The following is a 17812-nucleotide window of genomic DNA, read 5'->3' on the forward strand; positions in this document are numbered from 1 at the left end:
GCCCGCACTCACCGGGCGCGGACCGGCGCCACTCCCGCCGCCGCGGCCATGCTGTCGCACGCGGCGATGACGCAGGGGGCGGGGCGCGCGCGGGGCCCACGTGACGGCGGCCGCGGGCGGGCCCGCGCCGTATATAAAATGGCGGGCTGAGGCCGCGCGCGGCGCTAGCGGCGGTTGGAGCGGGGGGAGGAGGGTTGCGGTCGCTGCCAGGGCTTGGCCGCACTCCGTGAGCGGCGAGTCTCCCTTCCCCGGGGCTGCGGAGGGCCTCAAGCTTCGTGGGGGTACTGCGAGGCTTTGTCCTGCGTCGTTGTTTTCTGCCTTTGGTCTTCTCCTGGGCTGCGGCCTGTGAGCATGGGAACAGTTATCTAAAGCAAGCTGCTGCTTGAGGTCTTGATTTTTGAGAGGAAGYGTGGCTATTAGTGACCAGAAAGGCAGGACCCCCCCCACCAGTGTTCCTTCATCTCATGACTTTAGGATGGTTCCTTGCTTTTTGGGGCACAGACCTGGCTCTTTGTGTGTTTGCAGCTCTCAGCAGGGAGGAGATGGAGACCTGCAGAAGTGCAGGGTTCTTTTATATATATTAATTTGAGATAGTAAGTGTGATACTAGTTGTAAAGCATTCGGTTTGAGCTGTGGGTCTGAGCTCTCTGGAGCTGTGCAGGATAGTCAGTCTGCGTTGGGGCGCTCCCACAGACAGAATATCATTGCCTGCTGCTCAGGCAATGCAGTTTTCCATACTACTCCTTTTTGCAATGTTTTCCAGCCTCACTTGACTAAGGAGTGGGAGAGGCTTCATGTTTCTTCCTCTGGTGGCCAATGGAAAGGGATCAGGCATGCTTGGTGTGCTCTCGGCTGCCAGCCGAAGACTCCCGCTTCCAGGGAGGGCCCTGGTGGGGTTGGGTTACGTAAGAAATGGAGGGGCCCTGAGATGATAACACCTCATCCCTGGGAATGGGGGTGGTATTTTGAGGTCTGCTTGAGCCATTGCAAAGTTGGTCATGGATGTGAGGTGCTGCAAGGCATTCCTGAGACACTTAGGTGAGTGCTGCTGGGCAGTGGAGGGAGCAAGGCTGTTCCACAATACCTGCACCAGAGACAGAGAGAGCCTTGTCTGTGGTCCTCGGAGCTCATGCCTGGTATGTGGGGACACAGAGCAAGAAAGATTTCCTAGGGACTTGGTGTCTAATGGGATGATGCATTCAGAGCTTTTCTACCTGAGATTCCCTCTCCAGCTTCAGGTTAGATTCAGGTCGCTTCCTTTATGTGCAGTATTTGGTCATCCTGCTCATCCTTGTCATTCGATTCATGCTTGTTCTGCTCTGCTGAGAAGGAGAGAGGTAATTGTAAAGCCTGAAKAAAGGAGAAAAGACCTGTGCTCTACACTCTTTCCTGTCCCTCTCTCAGCACTGCATCCAGGGGCCATACCAACATCAAAAGTTGCCTCTCTATTTCCATGAGCCCTAGAAATCAAGCCTTGACGTGAGGTTTCATCCTTGCAATTCAGTGTAGGTATCACTGTGAAGAGGGAGAAAGCAACGTGTGTTTCTTGCCTTTAGGGGCTGCTAGAAGCTGGCGGAGAGAAGCTGCTCTTGTGGCATTGGAGAACTGCCATAGTGTGTGTTCATTTACAGACACACGAGAACTATGTGTGCACATGGGGCAGAGGTAAGTTTGCGTATGGATCTCAAACTTTGATGTTTTCATGTTTTCTGGGGCTGTGATATAACTCTCTCCAAATGTTCCATCAGAAATGTGTTTGGGGAGGATCTCTGAGCCTGGTAGGGTGCCTTTGCTGAGGGTGGGCAGGTTGCATGATCAAGACAGGCTGCTGAGAGAAGAGGTTTTGGCTGATTGGATATTAATTAGTTTTGAAGAGAAATGTGAAGAATGCAGAATACTATTTTAAGCTTCAGCTTGGCTGAGAGAAGGAAGGAAGGAAATGAGGCCCTGGGGATTAATGAAATGATTTCACTGATGTTTTTTGTGGGGCAGTAAGCCCAAAGTCAGAATGCTTTTGATTCACTGTACTCAGCTGAGGTCACAGACTTTCACGTTTAATCCCTTCTCAGGACACTGGCTCGGTGGTTTTATGAGGCTAAGCCTGAAGTGAATTTCCTGACAGGCTGTGGCTGAGGGTCTGAGAGTGGGATATGAAGCCCCCAGGATTGCCAGTTCTGATGCACCCAGCTCGGAGCCAGCTGTGCTGTGTGTGCGCTGTGTTTGTGTTGTGTGGCAGCACAGTTATTTCTGTATCGTGAAATTGGGGCTGATACAGAGAGGAGGCTTAGCCAAGCAGCTTGATGCCCACCTGGAGTGTGCAGAAGACATATGCAAAGTAATCCAGAGGGATCTCTGCCCAGTACAGAGGGATGTGCTCCTCTTACTGGGTACTTTAACTTTGGTTTCACCCCTTGCTCTAACCAGATCCTACTGAGGCTGAGAGCAGATGGCTGTGAAGCCTGCATTATGACTGCCTGAGCTGAACTGCTTTCGTGGGTAAATATAATACTCAGATCACCAGAGCTATCACTTCAACATCATTCAACAGCACAAAACCAGCTCTGAAGAAAGCCGATACCCATTAACTTGCTGGGAAAAGCAAAGTCAGGAAAAAGGGAAAGGCTGATTACAGGAAGGTGTGATATATATGTACAGGGAGAACCAAGTCAGAAAAAGTTCAGCTAGTTTAATGTCCAAGTTAAACAAGACACATGCATTAATGAAAATACACCTTCCACAGGCTCCCACACAAAAGTCGGATGTGTCAAGTCCCTGGTTTTGGCTACTACACCCAGGCGTTAGCTGAAAATGAGATTTTGTAGTTTTCTAAAAAGTCACCTTTGAGCTGCAGTAGAGTGAGAATGAGGACAGAAATTTGGACTGGTCGCATTTGGGTGTCGTTCACAGCAGTACAGTACAGTTCTGGCAACCTGCGCTGGTTTATCATCTCAGTGGGCAAGTATCACAGAAAGCAGGTTTGAGATTTGCCACTTGTGTATTAGCAGGGGAGTTAGAGATGGAAGTGAACTGTTGGGTCCTATCTAGCTTTTGGTCAAAGCAAGATCTATTCCTTATGGACATTGTCTACTCTTTTATCCAGTCTTGTTTTTAAAGTCCTCTGCAACAGAGCTTCCAGCCTTCTGCAAAGGAGAATATTCCCATTGCTCATAAATTTCACTATCAGGAAGTTGTTCTCAAGCCTAAAGCTTAAATGTTTCCGCTTTCTGGTTTCATCTCCCAGCTCCCGATTCCCTTCCTGCTATAATCACCAGATCACAGTCTCTTCCCAGAGCCTGGTGATTTAGGAGGAAGCACAGTGGGGCTCCGTACCCTGCACCAAGGTCCCTGTAGGCACTGTTGCATGTCACCTCCAAGAAGACCTGTTTGGACTTGTTAAATGGTTCTTAATGCTATAATTGAGGCCTTAGCATTTGAGGTGTAACGGAGCTTAAAAAATATCCCTTACTGTAGTTTCTTCCTGGTTGGTTTAAGAGTAACTTAGACTGCTGGTCTAGCCTTTGGCCCATGAATAGAATTGTTAAAGGTCATTTTTTAGGCAAGGCCCTTATGGTTTTAGGACAGGGAGTCAATTCACTCAAATAAGTGAATTAGGACTCAGTCTGTTGTAGAGATTGTACTACCTGTGATAAGAGTGAGCAGAAGTGATAGTTCCTGCGGGAAACTACAATAATGAGCCATAGTGAAGAGTCCTGGATTTGCAAAATTTGTCAGGTGTCTAGACAGAAATTACTAAAGGAGAAGGGAAGGAAATCTGCAGAAAGTCTGTGCTCATTGGTGGGAGGGAGGGAAACATGGAAATAAAGCTTGGAGAAGGCTGCAAGTCTTTTTATCAGACCCTAAAATAACAAGAAGCTAAGGCATCAGTCATGGGAGAGGCTGATTTCTTGGCAGAGGCTGGTCTGCATGGTGAAAGGGGCAGGATGTGGCTTTCCCCTGCACTTGTGGGCATGGGGTTAGGGAAAGGCACCCAGTTACTCCCTCATTTTGGGAACTCCCAGAGGGCCTTTACACACGAGGTTTTGATCTACCCTCTGCTGGCTAGTCAGTCCCTCCCCAGCCATCACCTCTGTCAAGCCCACTGTTCCCAGGGCTTATCTGGGACAGCTCCTTGGCTCTGTTGCAGGAGAGACTCTGCAGAGAGACCAGTTGTCAGGGCACAGGRCAGGTGCAGAGACATTTCCCAGTGCAAGTTGGCTAATCCTAAGTGGCTCAGTTCTGTCATGATTTTGGGGTAGTTTGGAGGATCCAGACAGTAAAGGTGCCTTCAGCCTTGTAGGCCCTTTAGCTGGCCTCTTCTAACGCTGTGTACAACTGGATAAAAACTTTTTTACTTTTATTTTTTCATGTAAAAATAAGAAAACACTGAGATTTCCTCCTGACATTTAACTCGGGCAGTAAGTGACAAACCGAATAAACATGCCTCTTTCACTGGGACAAAGGCTCCAAAATCCTGCTGCAATTGAAATGTTTCATCATTTCCGAAGTGAAATGTTTCACTTAAGAAAAAAATAAAATTAAAAATTAAAAAGGACTCAAAATGACGTGTTTCAATGTTTTTCTAATTATTTCCCCCCTTTTGGCTGGAGCTATTAGGCAAATTTGGCCCAACTTCACAAATAGTTTTAGAACCTTCCAAAACTTGTATTTTAGTGACTCTTCCCGTTATTGATGAATAATAGTTTGATCTCTGTCCTGCTTGCCAGCTGAGTGTGTGTGCTCCCATTCACCCCTAGGTGTTTATTCTTTCAGGTTTTCTGGACCTTTTTAAACATCCTGATACCCCCAGTGCTGTCTTGCTCCCATGACTGCGTGGCTGTGCAGCCCTCTTCCTTCCCCCAGGCAGACTGGGGCTGCCTCTGCCCCTACCCGATGCTGGCTGTTTGTGGAAGCACATAGAGATGTGTGTTGTATGCTCTCACGTGCTTCTAAGGCCTGAAGACTCTTGCTTATTCATACGTCTCTCTTGCATGTGACTGAAGTCTCAGTGCCACACAGCACCAATGGCAGGACCTTTTTCAGAAGGACAATCTGGGTCTCCTAGCAGTTGTACCCTGTGACAGATCTGCTCTAATCCTTTCCAGGCTGGTACAACATTTGCTCCAGGTGAGCAATTTTTTTTTAATCTCCTGAACCTGATTCATGAGCATGTTGCCTCTGCTACTCAGCAGTGGTCCTGGAAATGAGCTGGGGAACTTGCAAACTGAGGAAAGGCAAATGAGCTGAGGTCTTCATTACTGCCCCTGTTTGTCCTTGCATTTGCTCTGCCTGCGTGAGTCAGAGAGGAACGACATCTGTTGATTTTTAGGGTCACACATGGTTTTGTTTAGCTTGTTAATCATGATAGAATGGCCTGCGATTGAAACGTGGTTGTTTCCAGAGATGGCTACCAAGGGTAGGATACAGAAGGCTGAAGTATATTCTTTTGCTTGTCCGTCAGTTTTASACATTACCTAGCCTTGACTACAGTTCAGTCCTTGTGGTGGCCCTGGGAACTGTCCTGCTTGAGGATGGGTATTACTTTGGGGATAGTGGAGAGGAAGCAAGGTCTTGTCCTTTTGCCCTTGTGCACTGCTCAGCTTCAAGCAGAGGGCTCTGAAGCAGTGTCTAAAAGCATGGTGGTTTTCAGAGCTCCCTTGCATCAAATTATGGAGTTAGTTGTTCCTTAGCATTCTTATGTATCCTGTTGTTCTCCTTTTTCCTAAGGGCTCCTGATATGAAGCGGGGGCTTTGAATTGCCTACATGATCCCTCTCTCTCGATCCCTTCCCTTCTATGTATGATTCAGTTGAATCTGGAACAGGACAAGTGCATAGTGCTCAAACTAAGCCGGCTGGGTACTCGCAGCATTTTCTTCACTCGCTTCACTCTCAGCATACTCCTCAGCATACTCCTGGAAATAAGGATTTACAAGAAAAAAAAATCTTAGCGATTTAGCCATGCCCTTTCCAGCCTCTAATTTTTTGCAGACTCAGGTAAATGTATTTTTTTCTTCCTCTTCCAGACTAGAAGGTAGAGAACCACAGTTGCAAAGTCATCTAAAACTTGGAACAGCCTGTGCTGCAGTCAGCATCATGCTGCAGCGACTGATGAAGTCTTGCAAGATCAGAACCGTGCCCAGTTTTGCCCCTATCTCCTGCTATAATGATGGGCCGGTTTCTCATTCTGCCTTTGTTCTGGAAGACTCACTACATGCCTCCCAAAAATCTATATTGAATGCTATTAGGGTGAACTGGTAATTCTCATGTGTCAGCAAAGCCCTTGCCTGCTGCAAGTGAGAGGTGTTTCTCTGTGTATCGAGGACCTTGTCCTGCTTAATGGGAGTCCCCTTTGTCATGAGTGGTCTGTAGCAAGGCAGTTTCGTTTCTATGCCCTGCGTAGCTGTGCCACTTGAGGCTGCTCAGCGGTGCCTCAGCGCGATCCGCACTAGTGCAGCAACTGCAGAGCGGTCCTGAGACAACTGCTTGTGGTCGGTTCAGCGGCAGAGGACGTGCTTGGTGGGGATCAGTGCAGCTTACTGCACAGCCCTCTTGTGAAAAAGGGACAGCCATCCCTATACTGCGGACAGTCCCAAACAAATGAGTGGAAAAAGAGACAAGTGTACAGGCAGGATTTTCTCCAGAAAAAAAAAACCTTTCTTTTGAGGTGGAAGGATGTCATTTGACCCCTCCTTCCTGCAGCACAGGGAAGAGAGTCAACAGGCTTTGGTTGAGAAGTCCTAATAAATATCATATGTTAGCTTTAGGGTGCTTATACCAGACAAGACATCCCTTCTGGCTTTTTGCTCCACTCAAACAGCTGCTGGCAGATCTGCTTGTGCTTTTGGAGGGTGAAGGAATAGCAGCCCTGAGAGCAGCCATTAGCTTTTCCCAAGTAGATCTTGGCAAGCCCCAGGATTCGAAAAGTCCAGAAGAAAGTGAAGGGCTTTGGTTGGGGTCTTAGAGCCTGAATGTGAGCTGAGCTACCAGAACTCACTGTACTGGTAGGGAAGTAAGGAGATTGCAATGTTTGCAATGAGCCTTGACACTTCCCTTCCTGAACTAGAAAACTTCCTGTCCRTTTGTTTCTTTCTCTTTCTGTCTCTCTCTCTCTCCCTCCCCATATTCCTTCTCAGCAGGGACTAATACACTTGCTTTCTAGGCTGGCTTAATAATGACATGACATTGGATCTCTGTGTATCAGCATGTGAGCTCCCTCCCCCTGCAGCCTTCCCCCGCTAATAACGTTCGAATCCCTTGGCTAATTCTGGCTGTGTCTGGCAGAGAGATGTCTCAAACGTACTGAATTCCTGAAAGTTTCACAGAAATGGGTGGTTTGCTACAGTACCCTAATTTGTGCCTCCGCTGAAGGAGGTCGTAGGCAATTGCCAGATGGCCAGGCAGTGAGCGTGAACTTAGTGGATGGTCAGCACGTGCAGCGCAGTCAGCAAAACCAGCTCCAGTACACACCAACTCCAGGGTAATGAAAGGAGGAGCGGACGCAGCGGGATGTGGGGCACTGTGCGGAAGAGCAGGGGATAGATGAGGGCAGTATGGATGTTGGAAGGGTGTTTGCATGTGTGGGAAATCTGGCATTACTGCAGTGCAGGCGCTGTAAGCCCATCGTATGGGAAGGAGCTGAGATAACTGAGGTGTGAGGAGAGATGTAGGGGCTCTATAAGGGCTTCTCTCACTCCCAAAACAGTCCCTGCTCAGCAAAGCAATAGGGGATGAGCTCCATGCTAAAGTGTGCAAACAGCTCTATGAAAGCACTAAGAATGTAACCTTACTTGAAATACAATAAATCCCTAAATGCCACCTCAAAGTGAGTTAGAAATGGATAGACAGAGCCTGTTCACGCAGGTTTTAACCTACAAGGCAGGGTTGTTGGTGCAAGCATTCAAACAGTGCAGATCAGGCTTAGAAGCTGTCCAACTSTAAAACTGCTATATTATAGAGTCATTTAATTTTAAGAACAGGTGAAGATTTTTTCCAGAGCTTGAGTTTATGGGATTGGGCTATCTGTTCCTGTTTATAGGTGGGAACATGGTCCCCTCAGCACTATTGAAAAGCTCAACCATCCAAAGGGTTGTGTTCACCCCTCCCTTCTCCTGCCCCAGGATATGTTCTGCACCAGGCAGCGTTTGCTGAACTTGGCTCCAGAGAGTCTGTCTCTCTGCAGCTGCCTTTTCTGCTGCATCTCTGCAAATCATCAATATTCATGTGCTTTGTCGGCAGAGCCTCTAAAGGGCTCTGGAAATCTGGAGCTGGATCCAGGGCTGGAAAAGTCTTTCCTGTGTGGGGTCAGGGAGCAGTGAGCTATGTATTTGCCACGAGAGGGGGTTATGAGTCTGCTGGAGCCCAGGAGAAGTGGGTGCTGAGGGTACTGCAGCTCTGGATGAGCAGGGTGGCCACGGTAAGCTGGGTGCAGCACTACTCTCCACCTATCCCCAAAAGCTTTGTTTTGTGCGCCAGGCTAGCAGGACTGGGGCCACCCTGGCTCGCAGTCTGGCTGGGGGGATGAGTTGCAGAAGGCGCCTTTATCTTACTCAGCAGACCTTGCTGCGGCTTCATCCCATTTTCTCTGTGAAGGATGGGATGACAGTGGATTAACACGTGACAAGGCCAGATAAGTGCAGATGGATGGTTAAGCAGGCTGGTGTTTAGCAGGAGTTGTGGCACCTGTGGCAAGGCAAGTGGTGAGACAGAAGCTCATTTGTCAGGCAGGAGTTTGATTCTTCTTGCTTTCCCCCGGGATCTCCCTCCCAGGTGACCTTACGTGTTGAGTCCAACCAGGATAAGGAATACTTTGTTTGCCATCCTTCCTCTTTTAGTCTGGTTAAGCATCACTCTCCTTAAACACATTTTCGTGTGAAGTGACTCCAATGCCCTCCTATTCCCTGCTTTGCAATGGTGCAACTGTTGGTCTGTAGAGAACTGATCTGGGGAGCTGGTCAGGCTGATCATAACTTTTTCTTCCTTTTTTCCCCCCTGGGGGGCAGGAACATTTACTTAGCAGGTGCTTCTTGAGCATTAGGCATTCTGGAATCTGAGCTAATCTGTCTGGAACCAGTGGAACTGCTACACTGTGATTGCTGAACAATCCCTAATCACAGTGATGGCGAAACATGGAGGCCTGTGGCTAGTGGAGTCCCCCAGGGCTCAGTGCTGGGTCCCATCCTGTTCAGTTTATTCATCCAAGACCTGGATGAAGGGACAGAGTGCCTGCTCTGCAAGTTTGCCGATGACACCAAGCTGGGAGCAGTGGCTGATACACCTGAGGGCTGTGCTGCCATTCAGAGAGACCTGGAGAGGCCGCAGAGCTGGGCAGAGAAGAACCTCAGGAGGTTCAACAAGGGCAAGTGCACGGTCCTGCACCTAGGGAGAAATAACCCCAGGCACCAGCACAGGCTGGGGGCTGACCTGCTGGAAAGCAGCTCTGCAGGGAAGGACCTGGGAGTGCTACTGGACAACAAGCTGACTCTGAGGCCGCAATGTGCCCTTGTGGCCAGGAAGGCGAACGGTATCCTGGGGTGCCTTAGGAAGAGTGTTGCCAGCACGTCGAGGGAGGTGATCGTGCCCCTCTGCTCAGCCCTGCTGAGGCCTCATCTCGACTACTGCATCCAGTTCTGGGCTCCCCAGTCCAAGAGAGACATGGAGCTACTGGAGAAAGTCCAGCATAGGGCTACGAGGATGATCAGAGGGCTGGAGCATCTTGTTCCAGAGGGTGGGGGGGCTGCTCACTGAAGAGAGGATGTGAAGGGGACGGGGACAAACTCTTTTCAGTTGTCCCATGCAACAGGACATGGGGGACAGCTGGTTAGAGCGTGGTGCTACTAATGCCAAGGTCATGGGTTCAATCCCCGTATGGGCTATGCTGAGGGTTGGACTGGATGTTCTCCAGAGGTCCCTTCCAACCTTACTCTTCTATGATTCTAAGAGGCAGTGGGCACAAACAGAACCACAGGAAGTTCCACCTGAATGTGAGGGGGAATTTCTTCCCTATGAGAGTGACAGAGTGCTGGAACAGGTTGCCCAGAGCGGTTGTGGAGTCTCCTTCTCTGGAGCAATTCAAAGCCTGCCTGGATGCAGCCCTGTCTAACATGCTCTAGGTGACATGGCTTGAGCAGAGGAGTTGGTCTAGATGATCTCCAGAGGTCCCTTCCAACCTTACCTGTTCTATGATTCTGTGAAACAATAGTAGAATATCCTGCAGTATCTCCTTTTTCTGCTATAATATAAAAAGCCCTAATTTCTCCTGCTAGGTGATCTCCCTGCTGTTGAGGTGGATATATGTATGAAAGAGCTTAGGGAAGCTGTTCTGTTTCAGCTCAAATACAGAATGGGAATTGAGATTCCAAGGTAGTATTAAAAATCTGTGTTACTTTCCTACACTGTTTTGCAGACTTCGTGCCCACATGCAAAGATACTGCCTGAGCAAGGGCTTGGACTTTCAAATACCAGCCTGGGAGAAATGGAGAATGTGAGATGGAGACTGTAATAAAGGACACTAATTAGGAAATTCTCTTAGGGGAAAAAATCTTTCTTGGACTTAAAATTTTGGACTCAGTTTTATGATTTCCTTTGATCTGAAACTATATGTGCTGTTTTGAGTCAAAGGATTTTTCATCCAACAAGCCACCTCAAAGCAAGGGCTGGGCTCCAGGGAGGACTTAGAATGGGATCAAAAACTAACCAACCCCATGAACTTTCTATGTGTGGCAGTTCTCCCTTAAACTTATTTTTGCCCCTTAGGCCACTGCCCACATCAACATGGCAGTAGCTGGAGATTGTATGAAACAGGATGAGAGGGAAACCTGCCCCTAGATAGGAACAGTTCTAGCCCTGACAGTGCCCCAATTTTGGTCACCAGCTAGCCATGGGAGTGTGGGAAGTGTGGGAAGTTGTACGCCAATGGAGAGTTATGAGACTGTTCTTCGAGTGTGAAAAGAACATTAGAACATTGCCCATTCCTCCAGCAACACATCAAGAGCTAGAAACCCCCAAACACGATTACAAGCCTGAATAGTCTATGGAGGCTCTCCAGATATTCCTCACAGAATTGGAATTGGGAGTCCTCAGTTTTATTCAAAGCTCTGTTTTTCCCTTCCGTGCAGCAGTCTTTTGCCTCTTGTGGTTATTTAATTTGTTAGTGCTCCAGAACCCCTGTTGCCTCCAAGCGTGTTTTACTGTATGACCCTACGGTTTCTAGCACAGCAGGGCCCCAATCTCATTTTGGATGTCAGGACACTCATTTAATATAGTCTAAAGCCATGGGAGTTTGCTTTCTCCGCTTGTGGCCCTTTACTCAGGATGTGAAATCTTGAGAGCAGGGGAGGTTCTGGATCTATTACATACTATGCAATTGCAGTATTTGCAGTTTAACTCTTCTGTGAAGTATACTTTATGCTCTGTCTGCTGCACAGAGATGAATGATAGTCCCTAATCCCAATCCATCAAACGCAACTGGCTCTTTTTTTCTAACAAGCCCTCAGAACTGCTCAAGTGGGAGCTGAGAGGAAGACAGAAAGTCTTGTCAGCTGGTATTGCTTCCAGGAAAGAGGGGAACCAAAAGCTTCTTTCACGACACCACTATGGTAGTGGAATCAGCTCTGGGGTGGATGAAAAATCCCGATTGCTGGAACAACAAACATCAGACACACAAGTGTCTACTTGAAAATGAGAAAGGCCCCGTATTATAAAAGCTTTGTGGATCAGAATGAAAAGAGGGTCTCATTTATACTTTTTGCTCTTCTGAGCCGTTGTGCTTGCTGTAGTCATCCAGACTAGTGACCTGGATTCCCTCCCCTAAACTGAGTAATCTTGGGCAAATCTTATAACATTTTTCTCTGAAGTGGCTGTGATTTATTTTTCCTGAGAAAGGATTTGTTTTTTTAGAAGACACCAATTAAAATAGAATCTGAAGCTGTTCCAGAGAGGGCGTTGGTTGGATGAGTGTCTTGATTTATTTTGTTGGGTTTTGTTGGTGTTGACATTGTTGACACATCCATTAGGACGTGTACCAAGGAAAATAAGGAGGAGAAGGGTTAGAATAAAGCCACTTTGCCCTTTGAAATGTCCATTAATCTCCATTATTACAAGGACATTCTTTTTCCCAAAAGTTTTCGATTAAAGCATGCTGTAATTGACCTACTGTGTTGTCCTCCACTCTCTAATTTAGTGCTTTGACATAATGTTCGGATTTGGACTTTTCTGCTGATTTGGGGTTTGTTTGAGATCTTTTTTTGAGATCTTAAAAGCATCTTGCAGGGTGAGAATTATTTCTGTTCTTGACTGGACACGTGGTAGCTGTGTGCTGGTGACCCCTTTGCACATTCTCCACATGTGCCTCAGATATTGCATTTTTTTGGCTTTAGTTCATCACCATCACCCTCTGACCAAGGTTCGTATCCTAAAGCACATACTATGTTGTCACTGAGCAGGTCCATATGGGCTCTGCAGAGTATACACATGTTGTACTAAAGTTATTTTTAACCCAGCTGAAGTGAATTGTTTTCTACCAGTTAAGCTTGCTGCAATCGTTTAACACAGGGTGCGATGAGTGCACGGGCTAGGACGAATGTGCAGCCAAGAGGGCAGGGCTGGAGCAGCCAGCAGTTGCACTGATTTAGGTTTACATGGAGCTGATGCTGTAGCTGCTCAGGTTTAAGCACTCTGCTTTGACCTACCTCTGTGCCCAAACTCACCAAGCAAATCAGTACCACAAATGAAATAAGAACCAAGGAGTCCTGATCCTCCAGGTGTTGCATTTTCTCGGGATAAGTCATAAGCAAGCCTGACTTTCCTCTTTGGCTCTGGTGTCTTGGGACTCTGGCTGGCAAGCATAATTAACAAGGGCTGGGGTTTGTAATTCCTGGCACAGAAACAGCATTAATGGATTTGTTCAGTTCACTTTTATCAGCCTTCCCAGCCTGCCTCTTATCTTATTACTTTGGGGAGGGCTGAGATGGGATTAAAAGAACGTGAAGGCCTGATAAATGGAGATAGAAACCTGAGAGTCAGGGCGGATCAATACAGGTCCATCATCAAGAATTGCGGAGAGCTTACAGGGCTCTCTAATTGAATGGACCGCAGCCCCAGGGAACAAGGCTGCCCTAGGCTGCCACAGGAAATCAGGGACTTCAGCGCAGTGTGTCACAGCAGTCATGAAACCTTTTGGGCTGGGTGGAACAGGAGCACATGTAAAGGCATGCAGTATTTTGCTTCCTGCAAATCAGTCCTGCACTTCTGTTTTCCTAACTCAATGGTTTGCTGTGGCGCTGATTAGCATCTTGGCTGGGTGAAACTTTCCCAGATTTCACAGCACTGTAAAGAATTGCTGGTGCCTCCAGAAGAAGCATGTAAAGAAACCAGTTATTTGTGCTGTTTCCCCCCCCCCAGAGAAGAACTGATTTTTGGAACATATCAATCACTGCCTGTGGAAGAGCTGTGGATGGAGCTAGAGTCTGGAGGAAGGAAAGGTGATGGACTATGCTGCTGTTTGGTATTGGGATAAGGATGCAGAATTTGGAAATTTATGCAAGGCATCTAAGACATGTGAGATTGCCAAGGGAATGGAAAACAGGTTTCTCCGCACCTAGAGCAATACCATGAGCATGACCTTTATCCTGAAGGCTCAGCAAGCTGGTGCCTTCTCCTGCTTCCATTCATTTCTTTATTCTAATTGATTGATAGGGAGTATATGCTTATGATGAGATTGGATATAGGTAGCCTTGTTTTCTTCTTGTTCATACGGAGGCAAGTGCCAAATCTCCATGTTCAGTAGGCGCCACACATCAGCACATGTTCTAGCTTTGTGAATTTTGCTTCAGTAAGTTGGTTATAGCAAGTCTGGAGACAGCTGCAGAGTCCTTTCCCTGCAAGGCTGCTCTCTTGCTTCACCTGGGGTTGGAGAGGCTCCTAGCCTGTAAGAGGGTGGGCAGGGGGGTAGTTCTGCCCTTATTGCCTGCTTGCTGGGATCAATGTGGCAAAGACTTTGTGGTGGACAATGGCACTGAGTAATTTCACATGACAGTGCCATGTTCCAACCAAGCTTTGACAGAAATCCAGCCGTGAGTTGAGAAGCAGCTTCTCAAATTGTCTTCTGGAGCAGAGACCTCGTCCCTGTCTTCCTGCAAACCAGTTCTTTCGCTTCAGCTTGGAGCTCTTAAAAGCATCCCAGACTCCCCTGAGGGCCCCTCTTTTTGACACTGGCTCTGCTGCCCTTCACTCATTTCCCTACATATTTTCTCAGGATTCTGATTCCTATGCGCCTCTAGCAAGAACCTGAGAAGGGCTTTCTCTTCACCTGATGCTGGTTGCAGATCTCTGCTCAGTCCCTTTCTCCTCTCTGTTGTGCCTTTCCCTTCCTCTGGTTCCCTCATTTAATTTGCCTGTGCTTATTTTGAATACAAAGCTCCTCTGTCATAGTGTTTACAGTTTGTAAAGCCTTGGGGCCATTGCTTATTCTCCTTCTTATATCCCTACTTAACTGCTTTGGCTCTCCATGCCCTTTCTCTGCTTCCAAAGTATCTAGGATGAATCACAATCCCTGTCCCCAGCTGTCTGCTACATAGTTCCCATATTCCAGCAGCTCAGTTCCCAGACACTGAAGAAGTTCACTCAGAAAGTCTTTTTTCTCATCCCTTAAAAGCTGCTCTCTGGAGTCAGCAGCAGACGCCTTTGCCTCTCTTTTTAGCTGCTTCCTTTCTCTACTCCTTGCGTTCCTTGTGCTTCCCACAACCCACATGAAGAAGGGCCGGATGCCCATATGTCTTCTCAGATTTCCACTTGGGATCTTTGTTTGGTTGAAAGTTTCACTGGGCCTTTGCAGATGGAATTGGGGGCCTTTCGTGAGCCTTGCAAGCGTGGAGCAAGCCTTGAACAAGATCCATCTCTTCTGCGCGGTGCCCAGGAAATATCCAGTTTGGGATGGATAAACAGTGCAGGCATTTCCCCAGCCAAGTCCAGTGCTCAGAGCATCTCTGCGAGCCTTGGAAGCTGTTACCTAACTTGGTGCTGGCTCCATATGCTGGCCCTGGGCTCATCTTCCGGCCACCAGGTTAAACATCATCAGCTTACCTTGTATCCAGTTTTTCATACCAACTTTTGTCCTGGTTTCGCCATTTCTCTCCCCAAAACAGGCTAGTCTGCTCTAGAGCACAAATGCCCTGGTTCCCATCTTTGCAAGAATGTGGTGAGGAGCAAGTGCTGGCCACTTCCCAGCTCTTCATTTCCCTCAAAGCGCTCCTGCAGTGGGGGAGTTTATTCATAAACAAAATCCTCAAGTCATATTCTCTGTCCAAACAAGTGAAGTGAAGGAGCTGATGTTTGTCTGCTGGTGGAGACTGAAGCAATTGGAGAACATATGTGCAGCAAGCAGAAGAGACAAATGGGATCAGGATGTGGGCAGCTGAGTCCTGTGCTTTGGTCTGAGGTGGAGTGGGAGCAAACCGTGGAGCCTGGTGTCAGGGAGACAGGCCCACATCCTCAAGTCAGGGCTTGAGGAGCAGAGGAGCCAGAAAAGTCAATCGGATAACCTAATGGAGCAATACTAGAGCAGGGCTGGAGCTGTAAGAAACCAGAGATGCAACGTATGTCAAGTCTACGCTGTGGAGCAAAAGTGAGGCCAGCCAAAGGGTGAGGAGCATTGAGCTTATAAACAATAAGGGGGAGAAGCTGAAGAGGTGACTCACCCCAGTGAAGCCCTCCACAGTGGGAGCCAAGCAGGTCCATGAAGGTGACTGCAGCTCTGTGCTTGCTCTGGGCAGCTATATGGCATCTAGATTGGCGCCTCTCCCCTCTAGATGGGAGTGTGGGCAGTGTGAGCCTGACCTGAGGCTCCAGCTAGCCGTGCTGAGGCAAGGACACTGTGTCAGAAGTCCTTCCAGTTGAGTCAAGCAGAGTCACTCGGCTGTGAACCTGGGGCTGCCAAAGCATCCTGCAGTACAAGTGAAGACTGCACCCATGGGTAAGGGCAGCAGTGCACCACTTCTAATCCACTTTGGCTGTTTTTTTTTTTTTTTTTTTTTTTATAGAAAGGTTCTCACAGACGTCAGATCCCACTGCAGCTGCCTGCGCTCTCCTCCCATCACCCAAGATGGCTCTCTTCGCTTTCTTATCCTGAGAACATATGCTGCTGACCTGGGGCTGGCAGGAGACAGAGCTTGAGAGGCACAAGGTCCTGTTTGTCCCAATCCTGTTCACGGGAAGCGAGGACAGCAGCAGGCAGGGAAGACGAGCCAGGCCAGCTCAAAATAGACTCCTTGTCAGAGTTTTCCACGAGACCTTCGAGACTCCTTATCTTCCCACTGCTGTTCTTGCACAGGATGAATTGCAGATGGAGCAGCCTTGACAAGCAGCGTTACTTCAGTCAACCTAAAGCTTCCTGTTGTCTGGGCAGCAATTTGAAGCCGTTATCCCAGGGGGCCTCTCATTTAGAAGGAGGACTAATTAGTTGGAAGTGAAGCAGTAGAAGGAGGGARCAAGAAGCCCGGTTTGGAGACAGGAGCTTTATTTGAGTGTTGGCATATGGCCTTGGTAAGCTATTAAAAAATGCAAGCGGCTGGGATGGGGACAGTAATTTGTTTTTTTTTTTCTTTTTTCATACTGTAATATCTGAGGCACTTTCAACAATGCCTAAAGTGACAGCCCAGGTCACCCTGAGGACTGTGACCTATCCTCCCTGTCAAAATAAGTATATTTTGCTAGGAACAAGGCAGGTCTACTTTTTAGTTATTGGGAAGAGTGGCCTGCATCCTGGGCTCTTYCAGTGTGTGCCGTAGAAACTGGGACCTGTTTCTGTACTTAGACATCACCAAGCCATGGGCTTGTTTCTAGCACAAGGGAAAGTTTGGCAGTGTGACCTCATGGCACTTTCCACAAGTACTTTCCTGACCAAGTAGGATTTTCTTGTGGCCTTAATGAGACATCTGGGGGCAATTAGTTTTCTGTTTTATTAYGTGCCTGTCCTTTCTCATTGAGTGTGGCACGCAGGAAGAGTGCTGGTTCTCCAGCCCCATCCTGGGAAATAGGGAGGGAAGGCAGGAGGTGCTGTGCAGAACTTTCTTCCCGTCTTTTCCCTTCCTGATGTTCATCGCTGCTCTGTGCCTTGTGTCTGTKTCTAGAATCCAGGTCCAGGCATAATCTCACCCAAGCCCTGAGGCAGTTGGAGGATCAGACCCTCAGCGCCCAATCCGGCTGTGACCTGTTGCTCTCAGACAAGTCCTGAGATTAAGGTTGAGCCTGCTTCCCACCCGCAGTATCCTGAAGTTTCCTAGAGTAAGAGATTACAGAGAGGATTGAATATAAACCTTTGCTGCTGCAGTAAACCATGTTTTTCATGGCTTCAGACTATGCAGAGAGGGGAGGCAGCACAGATCAGCAGTTCCCATGGACCGCAGTATTGCTGACCCCAATTATTTCCAAGTGATAAGTCATCACCTCTCCCTGATCTGTCATAAACTACTGGATTGTGTTTAAAAAACAAGCAGCTTAGAGGAAAAATAATAGGTGTCCTTTTTCACTGCCTCTTAGTTTTAGGACTTTTGGGATGGTGTTTTTGAGGCTTTCTCTACAACAACAAAAGTTTAGAAATTTCGTGTAGAGGTGTGTGATCTCGAGGAACTGAGGCTTTGACATATGCACTAAAAATCATGAGACCTATGGCACGTTTGTAAGGGCTTCCATCACCAGCAGATGTTAACTAAAGGAGACTTTTCATTAGAGGACTTGAGTGATTACTTTGGACAGAATTACCATTATTTTTATTTTACTGAGGGGGAAACTGAGGCATGTAAGAGTGACATTCCTTGGCCT

General features: G+C 47.9%; 1 protein-coding gene and 1 long non-coding RNA gene across 4 annotated transcripts in view; one reads left to right on the forward strand and one right to left on the reverse strand.

The window, feature by feature from the left end:
• The window catches only part of DUS3L (dihydrouridine synthase 3 like), an 8417-nt gene extending 8337 nt beyond the window's left edge, over positions 1–80 (reverse strand). For 2 of the 3 annotated variants that reach the window (XM_085312388.1, XM_085312389.1), the window contains exon 1: positions 13–67. In XM_085312388.1, coding sequence (XP_085168514.1) covers positions 13–50 — 38 coding nt within the window. In that variant the 5' untranslated portion in view covers positions 51–67. Of the gene's footprint in view, positions 1–12 lie in introns of all 3 variants that reach the window. The other variant, XM_085312391.1, reaches the window with a different exon arrangement.
• A 129-nt stretch (positions 81–209) lies between these two features.
• Positions 210–17812, forward strand: part of LOC146591722 (uncharacterized) — a 33454-nt gene continuing 15851 nt past the window's right edge. The window contains exons 1-3 of the long non-coding RNA XR_014896738.1: positions 210–1136; positions 1557–1665; positions 2425–2496. This is a non-coding gene — a long non-coding RNA (uncharacterized LOC146591722). The remainder of the gene's footprint in view (positions 1137–1556; positions 1666–2424; positions 2497–17812) is intronic.

This window comes from Rhea americana, unplaced genomic scaffold (assembly GCF_003343005.1).
Source record: "Rhea americana isolate MKP2758 unplaced genomic scaffold, rheAme1 scaffold_361, whole genome shotgun sequence".
Taxonomy (NCBI): domain Eukaryota; kingdom Metazoa; phylum Chordata; class Aves; order Rheiformes; family Rheidae; genus Rhea; species Rhea americana.